This window comes from Indicator indicator, chromosome 27 (assembly GCF_027791375.1).
Source record: "Indicator indicator isolate 239-I01 chromosome 27, UM_Iind_1.1, whole genome shotgun sequence".
NCBI classification, from domain to species: domain Eukaryota; kingdom Metazoa; phylum Chordata; class Aves; order Piciformes; family Indicatoridae; genus Indicator; species Indicator indicator.
The window spans coordinates 4,468,651-4,489,019 of NC_072036.1; the positions used below are offsets into that span (position 1 = coordinate 4,468,651).

At 43.1% G+C, this 20,369-nt stretch overlaps 1 protein-coding gene across 1 annotated transcript in view; it reads right to left on the reverse strand.

Annotated features, from left to right (window-relative positions):
* Nucleotides 1-447: 447 nt before the first annotated feature.
* Nucleotides 448-20,369, reverse strand: part of RNF217 (ring finger protein 217) — a 43,647-nt gene continuing 23,725 nt past the window's right edge. Inside the window, exons 2-6 of the mRNA XM_054393169.1 lie at nt 18,631-18,864; nt 10,919-11,083; nt 5,430-5,631; nt 2,144-2,215; nt 448-521 (exon numbers count right to left, since the gene is read on the reverse strand). Of these exons, the coding sequence (XP_054249144.1) occupies nt 448-521; nt 2,144-2,215; nt 5,430-5,631; nt 10,919-11,083; nt 18,631-18,864 (747 nt within the window). The remainder of the gene's footprint in view (nt 522-2,143; nt 2,216-5,429; nt 5,632-10,918; nt 11,084-18,630; nt 18,865-20,369) is intronic.

Here is a 20,369-nt window from a genome sequence, read left to right on the forward strand (position 1 = left end):
TAAATGCTTGCTTCACAGGCCAGATCGGTAGTAGAGGTGTGGCTACAATACAGACTTTGATTGTCTAGTTCAGAAACGTAGGCTCAAAACACCCCCCCTCCAAAGTAAATAATAATTAAACAAACAAACAAAAAACACACAACAGAAAAAAGGAAACAAACCAAAACATCAAAAAAAAAAAAGAAGAAAACAAAACAACAACCACCAACAAACCAACCCCAAAACATTTAAAAAGCAGCAGTCGGGGCGGGGGGGGCCCATCTTGTTCAGAGTGCACCAGAGCAAAGAGGCTTTCTGGTCTGCAGTAGTGTTTTCGGCCGAGGGAAGGTGGCAGGAGATGCTGCATTCTTCCAGGGCGGTGGCTTTACCAGCACTGTATTGCTCTGCTGCTCAAAGTGCATATAGCCCTTGCAGGACCAGCTCAGTTCTGCTGAGTAAGGCCCTTCCTTACCAGCGCATACCTGTCCGTGACCTTTTCCTCTGCTTTTTACAAAGGCAATAGATAGGAAACACAAATAAACCTGCCAAAAGAGAAGAGAGGAAAAGCAAAACCATAATTAAATGCAATCCTTGGTGTGTGGCACTCTGTTCCTACAGTGAACATAAGCGTATTCAGGTGCAGTTTTCATGGCTCTCTACAACTCCCTGAAAGGAGGTTGGAGTAAGGCGGGGGTTGGTCTCTTCTCTCTAGTATCAAGTGACAGAAATGGCCTCAGGTTGCAACAAGAGAGGTTTAGGTGGGAGATGAGGAAAAATGTCTTTGCTGCAAGAGTGGTCAGGCATCAGAACAGGCTGCCCAGGGAGGTGGTGGAGTCACCATCCCTGGAGGTGTTCAGAAGGTGTGTAGCCATGGCAGTTTGGGACATGGTTTAATGGCCATGACAGTGTCGGGTTGATGGTTGGACTTGATCTTAGAGGGCTTTTCCAACCAAAACAACTCCATGATTCTACAGATCTGTCTTCAGTGACTCCAACCAGGAATATTGATACAGAAAAAAAAAATATGTATACTTTTAGCCTAAAGGCTGAAATTATCAGCAGGATTTCTTATTTAGCCAGCTGCAGTTTAGAAAAGCTGTTGCAGCATTTTGGTTATATGCTGATTGGTTACGTAGAATCCTATAAATGTAACTCTCCTGGAATATTTTGACTTTATTAGACTAGACATTAGGAAGAAATTTTTGCCAGTGAGGGTGGTGAGACACTGGAAAAGGTTGCCTAGATTTTGTGGAAGCCTCCTCCCTGGGGGTGTTCAAAGCCATGTTGGATGAGGCCTTGAGCAACCTGGGCTAGTGAGAAGTGCTGCTGACCATGGAGGGGAGGTTGGAACTACATGATCTTTAAGCTCCCTTCCAACCATTCTGTGAGCATGCCTCCGAGCTGAGCACACACTGCACATTTTCCACAGAGTAAGTATTTTGGTGAAGAGTTGTGAAGCAGCATGATCCCCAACTGACATGTTACTACCAACAAAAACAGTGAATATGCATTTACATGAGCAAAATGACACAGTTATCACCATGGCTCATTTCATTTCTGCAGGAGAATCCAGTGATGCCAGGCGAAGAGCAGATTTGCTAAAATAACTGCATCCACATGAACACAACAGAACTCTCAGACTGTATCAAGTGAGTTCACAGTACTGGTTTTGTGCCGGAACCCAATTTGGCAGCCTATGCACTGAATTTGATTCATCCCAATTTGAGATTGACTCATCCCAATTTGCTCCTTTGTTGTTGTTCCATCTTCAAGCTCGAGGGCTCTTGGGACTAAGCCTAGTGACCCAAAAGATCTTGTGATGCATGTGGCCCCACTGGGGTGACTAAAGGGAGGGTCCATGTCAGCCAGCCCCAGAGATTATGTTTAAATTACTCTGGCCTTTTTACCAGTTTAACTGTACTAGTTAAAAGATTTTGTTGCAGAAAACCAAATAACTGTGGGGGGGGGAGCTAACAGGCATGAAATGCAAGTAAGAAGAAAAAAAAAAAGACTCTAAAGAAACAAGTTTTTTAGAAAGAAGTCATGTCCTTTGCAGCGAAATGAAATCTGGACTTGGTGTCTATCTCCTTAAGATGCAAATACTGAGGTATCACACAGAAAGAGCTGCAAATTCATCATTATCATCCACATATGTAGCTCTTACCTATTACAACAGCTATGGCTCCCAGTGCCAGTCCCAGAACCAGTATTAGGGGTGTGATGAGTAATTTTCCAGCTGAAATGCAAAATTCATTAAACAATTGAAAGCAGGCATTTTCTCTTTCCCCTTCCAACCATTTTTAAGTATTTTCATATCAGACGCCCCAAATCTGGTTGATTTTTTTTTTAACTCTTCATCAAGATTCCCACTTGGTAAACCCATCTTACAAACCCAGCTAGGAGCTCTCCCCACCCAGCCAGCTCCCTGCACACATTGCCCTTTTCACCCCCCACAACTCTCCCAGCACAGTTCATTTTGTACATGAATGGTTAGCTTGCATTTACTTCTGCTTCCACTCTGAAATCCTTCAGGCACTGGAATCCCTTCAGGAACATGATAGCTATAAAGCCACTACCACTTGGCTTCTCCAGATTCCTACTGTACAGCAACCACCCTGGAAAGATGCCAAGCAGACCTGCATCTTTGAGAGTTTAGGTTAGCTGAAGGAGATGAGACCATCACCTCTAAATATGCTTCTGCTTGCTTTAAAAGGCTGTGGTGAAGTCCTCTTGGACAGTTGTGATTTAGGTCTAAGTCAAACCTTGGCCAAGTCTATTTTGGATCAGCATTTAAGAGGATGTGTTGCTGCTCTTACAGGAGTAAGGCAGCAGGGTTGTGCAGCACACTGGCTAGAGCAGACTAAGAAGACATAAAACATGTTCATACTCTTTCTTTCTGCTGAGTTCATGACCTGTAGAAATGCATGGACGGAAGGCAAGGGTCATGCTGGAACACTTAAGCTGAAACTGGTTGAATCCCTATCCCTGAAGGTGTTTCAAAGATGCAGAGATGTGGTGTTGGGGGACATTGTTTAGCCCCAGACTTTGTAGAGTTAGAGAATGGTTGGACTTGAAGATCTTAAAGCTCTTTTCCATCCTAAATGATTCTATGATTGTAAGTTAAGCATGTGTTTGAAAGATCACCTCTAGGAAGGGAGGAAAAGTAAGTTGGTTGTGTCTCTCTCTTCCCTGTCCTTCCCTCTCTGAAGCCACTTGTATCTGATTTCAGTCAATGGATGACTTCATTTAATAATGATGTAAACCTGTCCATAACCTAAGCCACTAAGCTGGACAGTCTGAAGGAAAAGTGAGATATTTTGGGAATATTTACAGCAGTTACATGATTTGGTGCTTTGCATGCTCTGATTTTCAACTTTCCTAAGTGTTGTAGGTGGGAAATATGAATTCCTAGAAGGAAAAATATTGGCAAATACTATTAGTATTACTCTAGTTGCTAGGCATCCTAATGGCAGGCCTTCTTGGGACTCCACTGCACTGCATTCTATACACACAGGAGTTGTCAAAGGAATTCTCAGTGTAGACAGGAGAAGGAATGTGGTGTGATGGAAAACCTCAAAAAAACTCTAAAAATTATTCATTAAAAACACTGAGATTGTTAAAGGCTCTGGTGAAGTAAAGCTTATAAAAGATGATTTTAAGCCATGAACACCAACCAATTAAAATGTTACAAAATGATGATGTTTGGCATCAAAATTATTCAAAACTTCAACCACTCAACTGGGCACCAAATATGTGGAAGCAGAGCCTGCAAAAAGGGCTAAGCTAGTTTTCAACTGGAGTAATTTCTTTGCAGACACAAAGAATGTTTCCTAATCAAACTCAGTTTAAAAACTTGTTTACTTACCTTAGACAAACTAACTCAGAGCTGAAACAAAGGATGAGTAAGTGTCTTTTCCCTTCTGCCTGTCAGTATTAAATTTTAGTATTGTGCAGTTCCAAGATCTTACAGGAAAAAAAAAAAAAGACCTTTCAATATCACTGGACAGAATCTGCTTTTGGTTACCAATGCAGTCTAAAGACTATTTAAAACCATAACAGGATACCTTTACTTCTTATACATCTCCCACATTGGAACCCTTTATCTTTCTTTACCTTTGTAAACTAAAAGTAAGGAACAAGTTAAAACAAGATGAACAAGGCTTGCACAAGCTGCAGCAAGAGTACAAGCAGCAGCAGCAAAACAGCAGATATTTATCTTTTACTTCAATTATCTCTATCAGTATTGGATGGAATAATTATCAGGATCATTTTGGTTGGAAAACAGCTTTAAGATCAAGTCCAACCACTGTGTGACTCTACCAAGTCTGGTGCTAAACCACGTCCCTCACCATCAAAGTGAGCCATGCTTTAAAGTTTCCTTCCAACCCAAAGCACTCCATGATTCTATGCCCTAGGGAACATCTCCAAACCCCATGTCATCCATCCTCCATTCTACACATCTGAATTGAATATTTATGTCAAGTTTATCAAGTTCCAGTTTCACACACTATTTGTCACAGTGTGAAGGATTATGAGGCTCTTCAATCAGGGGGAATTGTCACACATCAAAAAATGCCACAGAAATCAAGACACTGAAAAATGCCACTGAGACTAAAGACAATCAACTTCCCAAAGTTTCTCTGTCCTTTGTCTGTTAGCTCCAAGACTGCTAGCAGAGCAAGCAAATGTAAAACCTGCCTCAGACCGAAATAAAGTATGGGGTCATTTAGTCCATGTGGTGAACTCAGCCAATATGGTCATGCTCAAAGCTAGTTTTTAAGGATAACTGGGCTGGATGGGGCCTTGAGCAACCTGGCCTAATGGGAGGTGTCCCTGCCCATAGCAGGGGAGCTGGAACTAGATGATCTTTAAGGTCCCTTCCAACACAAACTACAAGTCTAATGTTTCCAGCTTGCTTACATATTATTTAGAAGGGTTAGGGAAGAGAACACAATACTTATTTGTACACAGTCTGTCCTTTCCAACACAGACTATGATCCTATGATTTTTCCAGCTTGCTTACATATTATTAAGAAGGGTTAGGGAAGAGAACACAATACTTATTTGTACACAGTCTGTCCTTTCCAACACAGACTATGATCCTATGATTTTTCCAGCTTGCTTACATATTATTAAGAAGGGTTAGGGAAGAGAACACAATACTTATTTGTACACAGTCTGTCCTTTCCAACACAGACTACGATCCTATGATTTTTCCAGCTTGTTCGCATATGAAGAAGGGTTGGGGAAGAGAACACAATACTTACTTGTACACAGTCTGCTGAAAGAAGAACTGCAAACGCTGTACATGGACTAGACCACCTCGTGCATGACTAGGCAGGCTGCCCACGCGGTCCTTTAAACCACTAAGTTGTATTAACCGTTCTAGACCTGCCCAACTCCCATCACCTCGTTCTGCAGCTCTCCACAAGGCACATTTATCCACTCACCACAGACAGAGCCTCGCACTAATCTCCTTAGGTGTGGTCTCTCGGGGAGGTAGCGGTATTTGCATCCAAAGATACTGAGGTTTGAGGTGTGATCTCCAAAGAAGCGGAGCTGGCGGTACCTCTCCCCACAGCGGTAACAGAAATTAGTGTTACACTGGGAGCAGGTCATGTGGTCACACCCTTCTGTTCTCTGGATGTGGATCTGTATCAGCAGAAGAAGAGAAAAATTGAAAGACTGTTTTTCCCACCCCCTCTGCCGCAGCGCAGCCGGCACTGCCTGGGGCAGTCTGACACCGCAAACAACCCCCTGCCTGACTCAGCATCTGCGTTACTGCTGCAGCTCTGCTAGGGCAGACAAGGGTTTCTAAGGCAGGTGTCAAAGCATCCCATCCGAGGTACAGTTGTTTATGGATTTTCATGAGTAATTTTCAATATAACAGAGTGGTGGGCGTTGGAAGGGGCCTCTGGACATCATCTGGTCCAACCCCCACAGTAAATCACAGAACACATCCAGGAGGGTTTGAAATGCCTCCAGAGATGGAGATTCCACAATCTCTCTGGGCAGCCTGATCCAGGGCTTTGCCATCCTCACAGCGAAGAAGTTTTTCCATTATATTTATGTGGAACCTCCTGTGTTCCAGGTTGTGTCCATTGCCCCTTGTCCTGTCACTGAACACCACTGAGAAGAGTCTGACTCCATCCTCCTGACAGTCACCTTTTAGATATTGATCAGCATTAATGAGATCCCTTCTCAGGCTGCTCTTCTCCAAGCTGAACAGCCCCAGCTCTCTCAACCTCTCATGGTAAGAGAGAAGCTCCAGTCTCCTAATCATCCTGTGGCCCTCCTACAGGACTCTCTCCAGTAGCTCCCTGTCTCTCCTGAAATAGGGAGCTCAGAACCAAACACAGTACTTCAGGGCAGAGTAGATGAAGAGGAGAACCTCAAACTGCTGGCCACACTCTTCTAATGCACCTCATTCTATGTAATCCTCCTTTGTTTGAACACTCTTTGTATCAGGTGAAAATCTCAGTGATCCTTGCCCTCACTGACAATTTGTTATTATTACTGAAGTAGACACATTAGCACCAAACTTTATTAAAAATAAAAGCAGCACAGTAAATATAGTTCTGAACTCTGTCTGACCCCTTCACAGATGCCACCTGTGGCCCTACTCCTTTTCCCATTACCATCACAAATTGATTTGGCATTTTGCAATAAGCACCAGAAAGGCTCAGCTGTTAGAGTGAATGATTTGCAAAGTATTGAATTTTATGGCTGGCTTTTTTTTTTGTTAAAATAGCAGGATTCCACAAGCCATATAAAAGAATGACACCAAGCTTTCAGAACTGCCCACAACACAGCCTGAAGCTGGGCTGCTCAGGTTTCACATCCATCTTTCTGCTGATTGCCTGTATAAACAGCTCCATTCCTGTACCTTCCTGGATCCTGTACCTTCAATACCTTTCAGAAACACTCACCTCTTGGGCACTGCCTGTCATCTTCTGCAAAACTGCTACACTGACCTATTTGACACAGCTTTGTAAAAGCTTCAGGTTGTAGTTAACAGTTCTGGGAGCCTTAGGAAAGAGGCTAGTCCTGGGACTGAGTAGTTCACTCAATCAGCTAATTACACAGCTAATTCCAAATCCTACCAACTGAAAATACAGCTAATGAGATAGAACTCCACAGTGGAATGGTAGAAAAAGTTACCTAATAATTGAGGTTGGAAGTGACCCTTGGAGGTCATCTGTTTTAGCCCCTAGCTCCAAGCTGGGCTAACTTCAAAGTCAGATCAGATTGCTCCAGAGCTCATGTCAACTACATTTAAAACATTTCCAAGTGTGGGCATGTCATGGTCTTTGAGCAACATATCCCATCTTGATATTTACAGTTTAATCTTGACTTTTCCTCAATCCAGTTGTCAGTTTTGGCTACTGCAAACTTTAACACTAAACATGAAAGAGGTTAAGTTGAGTGCATGCACGTATCAGAATAAAAAAAATGATGTCACCCAAAACATGATCAGTGTGGACCTAGAACAAAGATGAATCAAATAGTGTGTTACCAATAGTCTTTTCTCTGTCACTCTTTCCATTATCTGCAAATATGATAGGCAACTGACTGAATGTTATTTTATATAAAGGTTTTGAAGGGATTGCTGGAGAGAAAGCATTAGCTCCAACCCCACTGAGGTCCAGTTATTAACTATTGGCATATTTATTCTCATGTGCCCAGACATCTATTAACACTTCGATGAAGAATGTCTCAATAAGATGGATTTTTTTACAGCAACTCAATAATTGATTAAGAAAGAATAAAGAAAAAGAACAGTACCACTACGTGCAGTTCTGGTGTCCCTAGCATAAGGACACAGAGCTGTTGGAGTGAGTCCAGAGGAGGGCCACAAAGATGATCCAAGGACTGCAATGCCTCTGGTCTGAGGACAGGCTGAGGGAGCTGGGGTCATTCAGCCTGGAGAAGAAAAGACACTGGGGGGACCTCAGAGCTGCCTTCCATTAACTGAAGGGATCCTCCAGGAAGGATGCAGAGGAACTTTTCATAAGGGTGTCTAGCAATAAGACAAGGGGAAATGGTTTGAGCTGAGGAAGAGTAGGTTAAGACTGGATCTTAGGAAGAAGTTCTTCAGTAGGAGGGTGGTGAGACTCTGGAATAGGCTGCCCAGGGAGGCTGTGGATGCCTCCTCCCTGGGGGTGTTCAAGGCCAGGCTAGATGAGGCCCTGAGCAGCCAAGTCTAGTTGAGAGGCATCCCTGCCCATGGCATGGAGGTTGGAGCAGATGATCTCTGAGGTCTCTTCCAACCTAAGCCATTCTCTGATTCTATGATTACCTCCTAGTTACACATTTGATTTAAAAACAAAGTGTTGATATGAACATTATGGAGATCATAGGCAGGACGAATTTTCTTCACCTCTGAATAAAAACAAACAAATATCAGGAGTGGGGGCAGCACTACAGGTTTATGAAAAGGTTGAATTCCATCTTCAATATTAACTTAGAATACCACATTTCCAGAAGGACCTTGTTAACAAAGGTTCTTTTGCTGTGCTACTTCTGTAACTGTCCGTACTGCCTCCCACCACGCAGCAAGTTTTAGCTTCTTTTGATTAAGAAACTTAAAAAGTCTTCTTGAAAATAATAGTCAAACTCATGCTACTTCAAAACTTCAAAATTAGTGCCTTGACCTGCATAAGTTTTAAGCATCCAGCCTTTTCTTTTGAAGACAATGAAAATAGTTTTACACCTGGAATGCTCAATTTAAAACTTATGAAGGATAAATGTGTTAAGAGTTAGCAGTTTTGGTTCATTTCTAGCTTAGCAGCCCTCTTCCCCCTGATTTTCCACATTCATTCTTTTTGGTTTTGTTTTTTTTTTTTGGGGACACACACACAACCTATTTCAGTAATTACATCATTTGCATTGTCATAAAATCTGTATCTGGACATAAGTCAAAGACTAAAAAGCAAAACACTTACTTCTTCCCACTCCCAAAGGAACAAAGTCTGTATAAGTATTTTACTGTAAGTCTTCCCAGAAAGTGAACATTTTTAGAACTGGCTCAAGCCTATCAGCTCTGACTAACCAGCAAGCTGTTAAAACTCTGTTAAAATATCCCCTGTGTGCAGGAGGCAGAGTAAACAGCCAGCTGATGATTTCAGAGCTTTCTGCATTTTCCTTAGTGTATTGCAATCTTTTCATTTCAAGCTATGGCATCATGGGCATTTCTTTTCCCAAGACCAAAATAAAACACTAACCAAGCTGACAAACATTCTCTTATTTGCACAGGGTAAGGCTCCAAGTGTGACAGAATTATACTTTGGACACATTTAGAAGCCAATCTTCCCATTGAGTGTTTATTTCCTACCAAATAGTCCCACTTCCTTACTTTGTCCTCTCCATGAGGCAGATGCAGAGCAATAGATAGGTTCAGATGAGGTATTCCCTTCCCAAAAAAAAGGGCAGTTTCCCATCACCATGGTGCTCTTGGGGTTTTGACTTACTACTGCTGGAAAGAAGTGTTGTGAGAAAACAAGTGAGCAAACATAATGGCCACCTTTACTAGGGACAGCCAGGCAGGGGTGTGCAGGGCTGTTGTACCTCATTACAGCAGTGGGAAGGATTTCCTCTCCTGGAAGAGGTTAATGACATTTTTAGGGTGTGGGGCTGCACATCAGTGTTGAAAATGAATTCAGGAGAAAGACTTGTGAAGGACTGACATTTCATCATTACAATTTTCTGGTTTTGACAACTCTTCAAGTCTCCCCTTTTTAACTTGTTGATAGAGTACTTTCTGTCTTATTCCAAAACTGAATTCACCCAAGCTCTTTCGAAATCTTTGATGATCCAAGGGCTGGAAAGATGATAAAAGGGCTGAAACACCTTTGCTATAAGGACAGACTGAGGGAGCTGGAGTTGTGCAGCCTGAGGAAGACTCCAGGGGTATCTTAGAGCTGCCTTCCAATAGCTGAAGGGATCCTACAGGAAGGCTGGAGAGTGACTTTTCATAAGGGCCTCTAGCAATAGGACAAGGGGGAATGGTTTGAAGTTGATGGAGAGTTGGTTTAGACTGGATCTTAGGGAGAAGTTCTTCAGTATGAGGGTGGTGAGACTCTGGAACAGGTTGCCCAGGGAGGCCATGGATGCCTCCTCCCTGGAAGTGTTCAAGGCCAGGTTGGATCTGGCCTTGAGCAACCGAATCTAGTTGAGAGGTGTCCCAGCCCATGGTGGGGAGGCTGATGATCTCTGAGGTCCCTTCCAACCTAAGTCATTCTATGAATCCATGAAAACCTAACAAAGGGCACTGTATTCCTCTAAAGCTTTACATTTCTTTAAAGCTCTATTTTAGGAATAATTTATTCTGTAGCACACATTCATTATGAACATACATCAAAGCCCCCTCTTACGACTTCCATAATGTTTCTTGTCAGGCACTGGAACAGACTGCTCAGGGAGGTGGTGGAATCACCGTCCCTGGAGGTGTTCAGTGAATGTGTAGACATGGCACTTCAAGGACATGGTTTAGTGGCCATGGTGGTGTCTGGCTGAAGGTTGGACTCGATCTTGGGAGGTCTTTTTCAACCAAAACAAGGGAGGTGGTAGAAGCCTCATCCCTGAAGGTTTTTAAGGCCAGGCTGGATGTGGCTCTGAGCAACCTGATCTAGCGTGAGATGTCCCTGCAGTTGGCAGGGGGGTTGGAACTGGATGATCCTTGAGGTCCCTTCCAACCCTGATAATTCTATGATTCTGTGATTCTAATTCTATGATGCACATGCAGAGATTCTGCAGAATCAGTGCAGGAACCAGCAAGTAAAACAGCTGACCTGTTTTTCTCAATGGGTTATTGTCAACCACCTGCACGGCATGTGTGAGTTCCAATTCCAATGCCCTGCAGATGCTCCAGATACTTACTTTACATACATATTTAAATAGTTGGAAGTCACTACCTGCAAGCCAAGGGAGAGCAGCTCACCTTGCATTTTGGACACTTCTGGGCATTCCTCTGCCCGTGCTCAATTTCATTGGCCCAGTGACGCAACAGCTTGTCTCCCTTCTTGTATTCTTTGCAGTTAACACCTTCATGCCAGGGAGAGTGGCACTTGAAACACCAGACAAATTGGCAAGATGGACACTGGATCTGTACAAATGAGAAAACACCACATGTTTGCAAGCCAGGTGCTGACCCAACTGGAAAGCTCATTTTAAACACATTTCAGTTAAGAGAGGAGCTGCCCAAAGGTCTAAGATCTTTTGAAGGGTCTGTTTTAAAAACACAAAAAGTTGTGGAAGCTCACTTGGTCTTCTTCAAAGAAAGAAAACACAGAACTAATTATCAAAGCACAAGGAGCTTGGTTTAGGCATAGGAACTGCTTCCTGAATTCACCATCTAGGCTTACATGCAAAAAGGCAAAATCCAGGAAGCTTTTTCTGTTGCTGATGGGAGATCACCAAATATGAGCAGCCAGTTTTCAACATGGTGGATCTTAGTCTTCTAGTAATAAACCTCACTGTCAAGGCTACTACCAGAGAGTACCTGGTCTTCTGAAGAGGCTTTACAGAACTTAGTGATTATGAAGCTTTTATTAGAAAAGGTCCTGGGAAAAGGAGCCAAAAGCAAGAGTCTCAGCCACAAGGCCACAGCTACTACCTGGAAGCTGGGCACCTCCCCTTGTGCTCTTAAGGGTGAACTGAGGCTGTGCCAAACAGCCCACTTGCCACAGACCACACCTAACCACAAAAAACAATAACCAAGCTCCTTAAATTGAGGAAGGAACAATTCTTCCCACTCCCTAAATCATTGCATCAAACAGGTACCATCACCATCATGTCTTCCTCCAGAGCCTGGCTATTTATTCTTTTTTAAAGCCATGGCAGCTGCTGTATTTGTAAAAGTAATAAACAGAGGCACATTGCAGGTATTTCTCTGATGAAAGCCAGGCCTCCTGTCTGGTTGGTGACTAAGGAAAGCAAGACCTAGGAGCCACAGCTAGACACAGGTACATCAAGGCCCCTACAGTATCTTCACTTCTGCTGTGTTTGGCAGCCAAACGTCTCAGACTGAAAGACAGGAAGGCACATTTCTCATAGTGACTGCTGAGCCATGTCCACCAGCTCCAGTTGCAGCCTATGCCTGGTACTGCCCTGGCTTTGGACCAGCTGATGGACAGGACTGAAGAATTCAACTCGCCCAAAAACCTGATAGAGCTTTTGATTGTATCCATGTCCAGACCTGGTTTACACTCTGAGCCATGTGCCTGGTGCAGTGCTGGAAATGCATGGTGTGGGGGTACTGCTCAGAGCACTCATCCCAGGGTGCAGTCACATGTGAAGCCCTCAGAATGTTACTGCTGAAGTCCTTGCTCCCACTAGTTGCTGTCTCTTGCCTAGGCAGACTGATGGCATGCTGCCTTGGCTCCAGCTAAGAGTCCAAATCAGGGACTTTGATCTCCCTCAAGCATTTTGCTGGGGGGCAGCCAAAATTATTATTTATATGTGCAATCCCTAGCTCCATCACTAACAGCATGTTAATACAAAGCTGACCTGATCTCTGGTGCATGACCCAGAAATGAAGCTGCCTCCTGCCCTTAATGCTACTCCTCAAGTTCTATACAGAGGTAACATTTAGGGGTTTTGTGCCTTTAATGCTTCACATTACAAACCTAATTGACACAACAGCTCAGACTGAGCATTTTTGTGACCTTAGCTGATCCATTTTTGAGTGTTTGAAACTTCACCTGTAGAGAGCTTTTCCTTTATTTTTTTACACTGCAGCAGTCAGCTGCATGAAGTGATGTAGCTCTGTCTGCAGCACCAAGTATTTTACCTTTAATAGTGGACTACCTGACGTGCTGCTCAGTGCATTGCTTTAGCTTAGCTCTACCTGGCAATTCACAGCTACACATCAACAAGTGCAAGACTGGCAGCTAATGGTTAAGAGAATTCACAATTTACTCACTACCCACAAAACAGCATTTCCCTTCCAGGATCCTCTGCCTGGGCACAAGGCTAAAGTGCAAAGAAGGGCAGCAGCAGCAAGACATTGACAGATTTTCTTCTTAATACAACCCATTTACATCTTAGTTACCAGGTTCTAGTCATTGTCCTTGTAAGAAAACAACAAAACACTCATACTGTAAGTATTAAAACACACATATTTCCTTCATATCAAACAGACTTTGAGAGTGCAATATTAAAATGCATTAAATTCTGATATCCTGTACCTGCTACAGGAATGACTTACTGCTATCTGTAGCTATGAAGTGACATTTTTTGCTAAGGCACACCCTTAATAGAAGAAAACTGCCCGTATCACATGCTTCCTGTCAATGAAATAAGTTACTGAAGACAGAGGCAGCACAAACCCAGGAAAGAAGAACAAATGAAACATGTTTGTAGGGGAAAAACATATTAAAGCTGCAAGGTGTGGGTTAGAAACATGATTACTTTTCCCACAAAAACACAGGAATGCCTAAAGCCAAGATAAAGGGCACCACAGAAGTAATACAAAGTGTAAGTGGTGCCCTTTCTCCAGTGTGTTGGGTTGCTGGCCCAGTTGCTAAGTCAAAGGAAATACATATCCTCCATCTCTGCTTCCCAGGTGAATTCTCCTAATAAAAACAATTGAACAGAACAGAGGAAAACTCCCACTCTGAAGAGCCTAAAAAGGATAGCACATTTATTTCTACTACACCAAGCTAACACAGAGATCTACATTTCCACTGCACTTTAGAAAGCAATATGCACAAGACAGGTTAGATTATTAGCAACTATCCTGCTCAATCTCTCTGTATCTTTTGTGTTCCACTCACACCCTCCAGGCTTTGAATTTACGTTTCCCAGTGACGCACGTCACAGTGACCTGCTGCTGGGCAGACAGATTCGAGTAGGCATCACACTGCACTACTCAGAATTTGTTTTACCTCAGCCAAAGATGCAGCTTGTAGCCACAATTAAGTGTCCTGCAATCTGAAAGCTTTCCTCAGTCGCAGCACTCAGACTTTTGAGCTAGAATATCAATGTTAAAAAGTACAACCCCGACCCGAAAAATCTGGGAAGCAGCAAGTTAAAGCTTTTTTCCTTAAACAAAATGCCAGCAAAATTTAAGACATAAGCTCTGCACATTTGGTTTTGGGGGTTTGTTGGGTGGTGTTTTGGTGCAAATCTAACACAAATTCATTGCAGGATCTATCTTTCTGTTATAGTATGCATAGAATTGAAAGAAACATAGCAGCCACCAAGATTTATATTTAATCTCACACACACAGACATCAGATGTTTCCAAATATATTGCTTAGAAAGTACTGAGACTACAGCTGCTTGAACCCCAAACCACTATTGCCATAAATGACCCTCACTACCTGAAGTAAACTAGTAGGAACCATCGACTTAATTCTTAGGTTTGGAGCTCCTGGTTTCCTCTTCCACCCTTGACAGCACCTTCCTCAAAACTGAACTGCTAAATGTTGTTAACATTTTGAATGGACCACTTGACTTCTCTGCTGTTCAACCTTTTGTTGGAAATAGTGGCCACAAAACAGAACTCTCAACTTGTTCAAACTTGGATGCAGTATGCTTAAGAAACAGGAACACAAAGGGGCAATTACTGCAGTCTTTCATATTCTTATTCCATTCTTTCTCTGCTTTTCTGAAAGAGAAGTCAAGTATGATTTGCTTTATGCTTCAGTATTGGGGCATGAGATTATCATAACAAGGGCAAAGAAATGCTATCTACATGTAATTTCAAGCAGACAAACTATAGCCTGAAAAAAACCCAAAATGTTAGGCTATTTTTGTTGAAATATGATTTTCTACACAGAAACAACTTTCCATTTATTTTACAACTTCCACTTCAGTCAAGCAGAGTTGAGAGGATGGATACACACACAAACTGCCATCTGGAGGTCAGTCCCCCCTGAAATAGAAAAGATTACACAACTTCTCATACTAACCCTTTTGGTTCTCAGCTTTCTGAAACACTGACCTTTCAGGCTAACATTTTCCACTTTCCTAGCTAGACTCTTTCCTGCAAACTATTCTATCATTTCCCTCACCTCCCAGGAAAGGACCTTTCAAAATTGGTAGGTAACTGCAACACAAAACTCTGCTCAGTGTGACATGATGGCAGCATATTTGACTTTGCATTAAAAATATTCTGAGAGCCTGAAGCTTCAAAAAGCTTAGTGGGATTTTCTGCTGCTTTGTAGAATGCTAGCTATGTAACAGGATGGCCAAATTAATCATGCAACTAACTGATTACGTGAATTACAATCTCCAGCTACAGCTACACAGACACTTTATTCCAAAATAAACATGGGCTCCTGCCAAAACAGCTGCCACCTCCTTGTCACCAACACGTCCCCTCTCTTGTACCAGCTGAAAATAAGTAACAACAAAAACACATCTTGTATCCCATTGGAGCTGATCTTTGATCAAGCTGCCAGTGTGACACCAAAACATCAACACAAGCCAAAGCCAGCTGGCAGGGAGGAACAGTAGAGAGCAAAGAGAGAGACCACAGCACAATCACCACAGCTGCTAGCAGTTCAGGCTTGAGGCACACTGCAGTGATGTGTAGCTATGAAGATACCTGCTACTCAACATTAAGATCTGATCCAAGAAGTGCAGAACTGATTGATAGGAACTACCCAGATCTGCTTTATCACAGCATCTTTGCAGATAGAGATTCCTACTAGTTCTAAAGAAAGAGTTTCAAACTTTTGAGCAGTTCAAACAAAAGATAGTTTCTGTAACAACTGCATTGAAAAAACATTCACATTTCCAAAGCCAAGCACTCAAGCCCTTCTTTCAGGTGATTACAGATGTCTCTGCTCTTGACAGAAATAACATTTCATTATGAACCTCACAGGCTGATAAGGCAGAAAGAGTCCATGAACCAAAAATTGCTTCTTTGTGGCAGGTCAAAGAACTAACATTAAACCAGAAGAAATCAAGGGCTTAAGAAAGGGAGAAGAAAAAAACCAACCTCCTCAGAACAACTGAACATACTCATTCTTGTGAAACCTGTATTTGTTCCATGCACAGCAACTCCACTACCTATTTTCCAGGTTTTTCCATTTCCTTTGCACTTTGGCATACCAGTTTTTATCAAAGATTTGTTGGGATCTTGACTACAACCAGTGCAGGTTGTACTACAACTCAGCTGACTACAACCCAATGCAGGTTATCATAAGAAATTTGGCAAGGAAAGATATTTCCTTACTTAAAACTGGATTCATCTGTGATACAAATATTTGATGTAGTGAATAAAATAGTCACAATGCTGTACTGTGCTGTCCTAAATGTCACTAATGGGGTAAGAAAGGTTTGGATAGCAAGCTTCCCTTTCTTCCCCTCCTTCTCTTCTCAATATGCATGCACCAGTTAACTTTCAAGGCTTAGCACACCAAGACTTTGATCTCAAAAATGAAAAATACCAGCAGCAAGTTGAACTGCTGGGCTTAAATCAGTTCAGTTGACATAAAAGAGCTATAATGAGGAAAATTAATCTAATAACTTTGCCCCCTCTTTGAATTTAGATGTTATTTATAATTTTTTAAATTTTAGGAATACCATTAACGCTTTTTTTTAAGTATCTGTTCAAATGTGCTCTGGGATTGCAGAGTGTTTTCCTGTTGCAGCGTGTAGGAGAGAGAGGGTACTGGCACTGAGCCCTTGTGTGCAGTGATCCAAGCAGGCTTCTACATAGATTCTCCCCACACATGACTCAGTTCTCCTGAAGGCAGCACTTACAGCACTGCTGCAGCACTCATCTGGTGCAGTTGCTGTTTCTGTTGCTTGCATGTGAATCTGTGAGTTTCCCATTCTCCAGCCAGATGTCTCTTATGCTACAGGCAGAAGAAAAAGAAGCCTTTATCTCCAAGTAGCCAATAAGTCAAGATACATAAAGCAATCACATGAGGCTCTAAGAAACCTGAGATAATAATGGTCCACAGCTACACACATACAGAAATCTCATCTATAGTTCTCTTTTAAAGTCTTCTCCCTGCAGAAAAGCTCTTGCTTGTACTAAGCTTAAAATAAATCACTAAAACTGTGCTATTGCCAGAAAGCAACTCAGGTTCAGGGAGGAGGCTGAAGCCCTGGACTATCATCACCACCCACGCTGTGTGCTAGCACTTCCCCAGTTGTATTTCTGACCAACATCTGCTGGGTATTCTTCCAGGCCACAGGTTTGGGTACAGCTCAAAGGCCACATTTTGCCAGAGTGTGTTCCCAAGAGGAGACCTGAGCTCTGCAGATCAGAGCTACACCTAATGCATCGCCACAGGACCTGAGAACTGCTTCTGAATGCAATATATCGTGCATTACACAGCCTCCCATTGCTTCTGATTATGCTTAATAAGGAAGTGCTGGGAACACTTTAACTCATAAAGGTGCAGCAGTGGGCTGAGTGACCCATTCTGTGCCTTGAGGAAGGCTCTCAGAGTTGGCTTGTCTGTGATACTACAACTGCACCACCTCCAACCCACAATGGCAGGCTACATCCTGTCTCCACCTGAGGAAATGCTGAGTGAAATGGAAAAGGAGAATGGCTGTGGGCAGAAGGAAGTTTACCTGCAGTTCCATTTTCTCCACCCTCCATACAACATGTCAAAAATCTGAAAATGCTGACTCCAGACAGTGTGGCATGGAATCCATGCCCTGCACAGAGACACCTCAGTAGCTCATAACTCAGAGTTGGCTTTACCAAGGTTTCAACTACACTGGATTAAAAAACAGAAAAAAAAAAACCAAACCAACTTCTACCTTTTAATCTCCATACTGGGCTGCATCTTACAGTGTGTAATTAGGGCTATCTAAACAGTCATCTAAGCTCCTACCTGAGAAGAACTGGTTTGTCCAGGAAAAGCCAGCTTAAACATGAAATTAACCACAACACATCTAATAACCGGATGGAAAACCAACACAGAGCATGATGCTGCAGACAGAAGCTTCATCTTTTGGAAGTGAGACAGATCTTCAGTAGCTCAAAGCTGCTTCTAACTATAAAAAGCAAGAGATCAGCTCTGACTGAAATCATAGTCTAAGCAAAGCTTCTACTAAAAGAAATACTGAGAAATAGAAGGAAAGAACACTTCCACAATATTTCTGTATTATGAGAGACTACAGTAATGTATAACCTTTGATAAGGAACTGAAGACATCAAAACCACGAAGCAGGACAGACATCAGCTCTATTTCTAAGGGAGGAACAAGCCAACGGCCTAACACCATAAATGTCCAGAATTCATTTGCCCGAAGTTTCAGAGAAAACTTATCTTTGCCAGAGTTGTATGTCTGAAATTATTGGTTATAGTGACAACTCCCCTTCCCCAGTCTCTTCTGATCATGACCAGCATTGCTGGCATCTCACAGACAAAACCCTCTTTAAAATTAAAACGTGTGTCAAAACTACGATGTGTGACAAAAACGTTGCCACCCGCCAAGGAAATGAGGGCTGACGTTCAACGGCTTGAGAACTGTTAGAAAATCAAGTCAGTAGTTAATCAATGATGTACCACAGATTGGTATTCCTCATCAGAGCTTGCAGACAGTCCCAGTGATACAAAACAAAAAACCAAAAAAACAAAAAACAAAACCACCAAAAAACCTCATTTAATGCCCACCAAATGCTGTCCTACTTTTGTGGTGCCATCTAACGCAGGGCCCTGGCAAGCGTGCTCACTTTGTATTTGTTCTCCAATTTGGCAGGGGTAGGAATGTGGCCTCTCCTCCGGAAAGTTGTAAAGTGCTTGCACTGAGGGCATGGCTTGGTGCTGGAGTCAATGCGGCTGAGTTCCAGGAAATATTTATACTTGATGATGTCGTCGTGGGGCAGGTTATAGAGGACAGTTGTTTCGTCCAGGTGTTCGCTGCACTCTGTGATCGGGCATTTTATATCCGCTTGTCCCAGCTGCACCTGCACGTGAGAAAACCCAGAAGAGCTGTGTGACCTTTTGCTTGGAAAAGTTAAGCAAGCAGTTGTGAATTCTGTGAGGAAATTTCATTTTAAATGCTCTAACAACCCACAGACCAGCAAGCATATTGTCTTAAAATGATTCTGGCTTAGCCCAAGCTCACTGCAGTTCCAGACTGCTTTCAAATCCAAACAGAAAAGCTAATCACCCTCATGAGAACTACAGCTACTGTATGGATAGTCTCAGCCACGTACTCTGAGACACCAAACCACACATCCTCAGCAGCAGCACTCATCCAGCACTCTGTTTTGGGTGCAATGGTTGGCACTTCACTATCAGGGCTCATACAGGCTGTGGGAAGGTAGGCAATGGAGACATTTCTGAAGTGCTTCACTGCAAAACCTGCTGGGAATCACAGCACAGAGAAATTGAGGTCAATTTAGGATCATCAGAGTCTGGCAGCTCTAACTCAGTGATAGCCCCAAGCTTGTTCCTGCTCAGCAAGCTCAGTGCCCCTGCAGTCTGCTTCCACGGAGCTCCTGAGATGCCACACCTGAGGCACAGAAAGTGCTGGCTGAGCCTAGGGCGGCTCAAACTAACAAATTTTCCCAGAACTCAGAGTTTAAAACAATCTCCCCACAGCCTTTAAAAAAGCAACCTCAACAGATGACCAAAATAAAAGCAGAGAGGCAAGCTCAAGGTGAACAGGGCTGCAATGTTGTTGGCGTAATGAGCCCTGGTGGTGTGATGCTGATCCATCTGCTCAGACACCCACAGCACCTTTCCAGAGCGCCTGGACCCAAGCCTGCACCCTTCACGCTTGGCAGGCTCTAACAGCTCAGACTCTGTGCCAAACCAGCAGATCCTACTTGGTCTGGGAGCAGCAGAGTTGCGTTTGCTTGGCACTGAGCCCGAGTTAATAAACCCTGCTGGGTCTTGAGAGCCTGCGGGGATCCAGCTTGAGCATGTTTGTGTCTGCCTCAAGTCACCCTGCCCGTGGAGTGCTGACTGCACAAGCAGAGCTGACCACCAGCCCAGCTCCTTCCTGACTCTCTCCATGCAGAGAAAAAGGGCTCCAACAGTGCAACCAGCACCTCTTTCTAGGAATTACTGTTTCAAGGTGGCATGTTTGATTTCCCTAGACTGCTTATGCTTTAACATGCTCCACTACGGGGATCTTCCAAACAAGACACTGAATATGCTATACGAACACCTCAGGTCTGGATTCAGATATCAGAAGACATGTCAGAGACTCCACTGATTCAGTATTTAAGCTAAGAAAGGAAGGCAAAAACCTCCAAACCAACACAACACAGCTCTGTCATTCCAGCCTCAGCACTGGCTCTACCTGAATGATAATTAACATGGTCAGGAGCCAGGGGATGAACAGAGTTGTAGCAAAACAGTATAAACCCAAGGTTCAGAGTGACTTCAAAAAAATTCCCTTTGTTCTCACAGCAGTGTAGCTAAACCTAAGTCAAGCAGAGGGGTTAGGTACATATTTGAG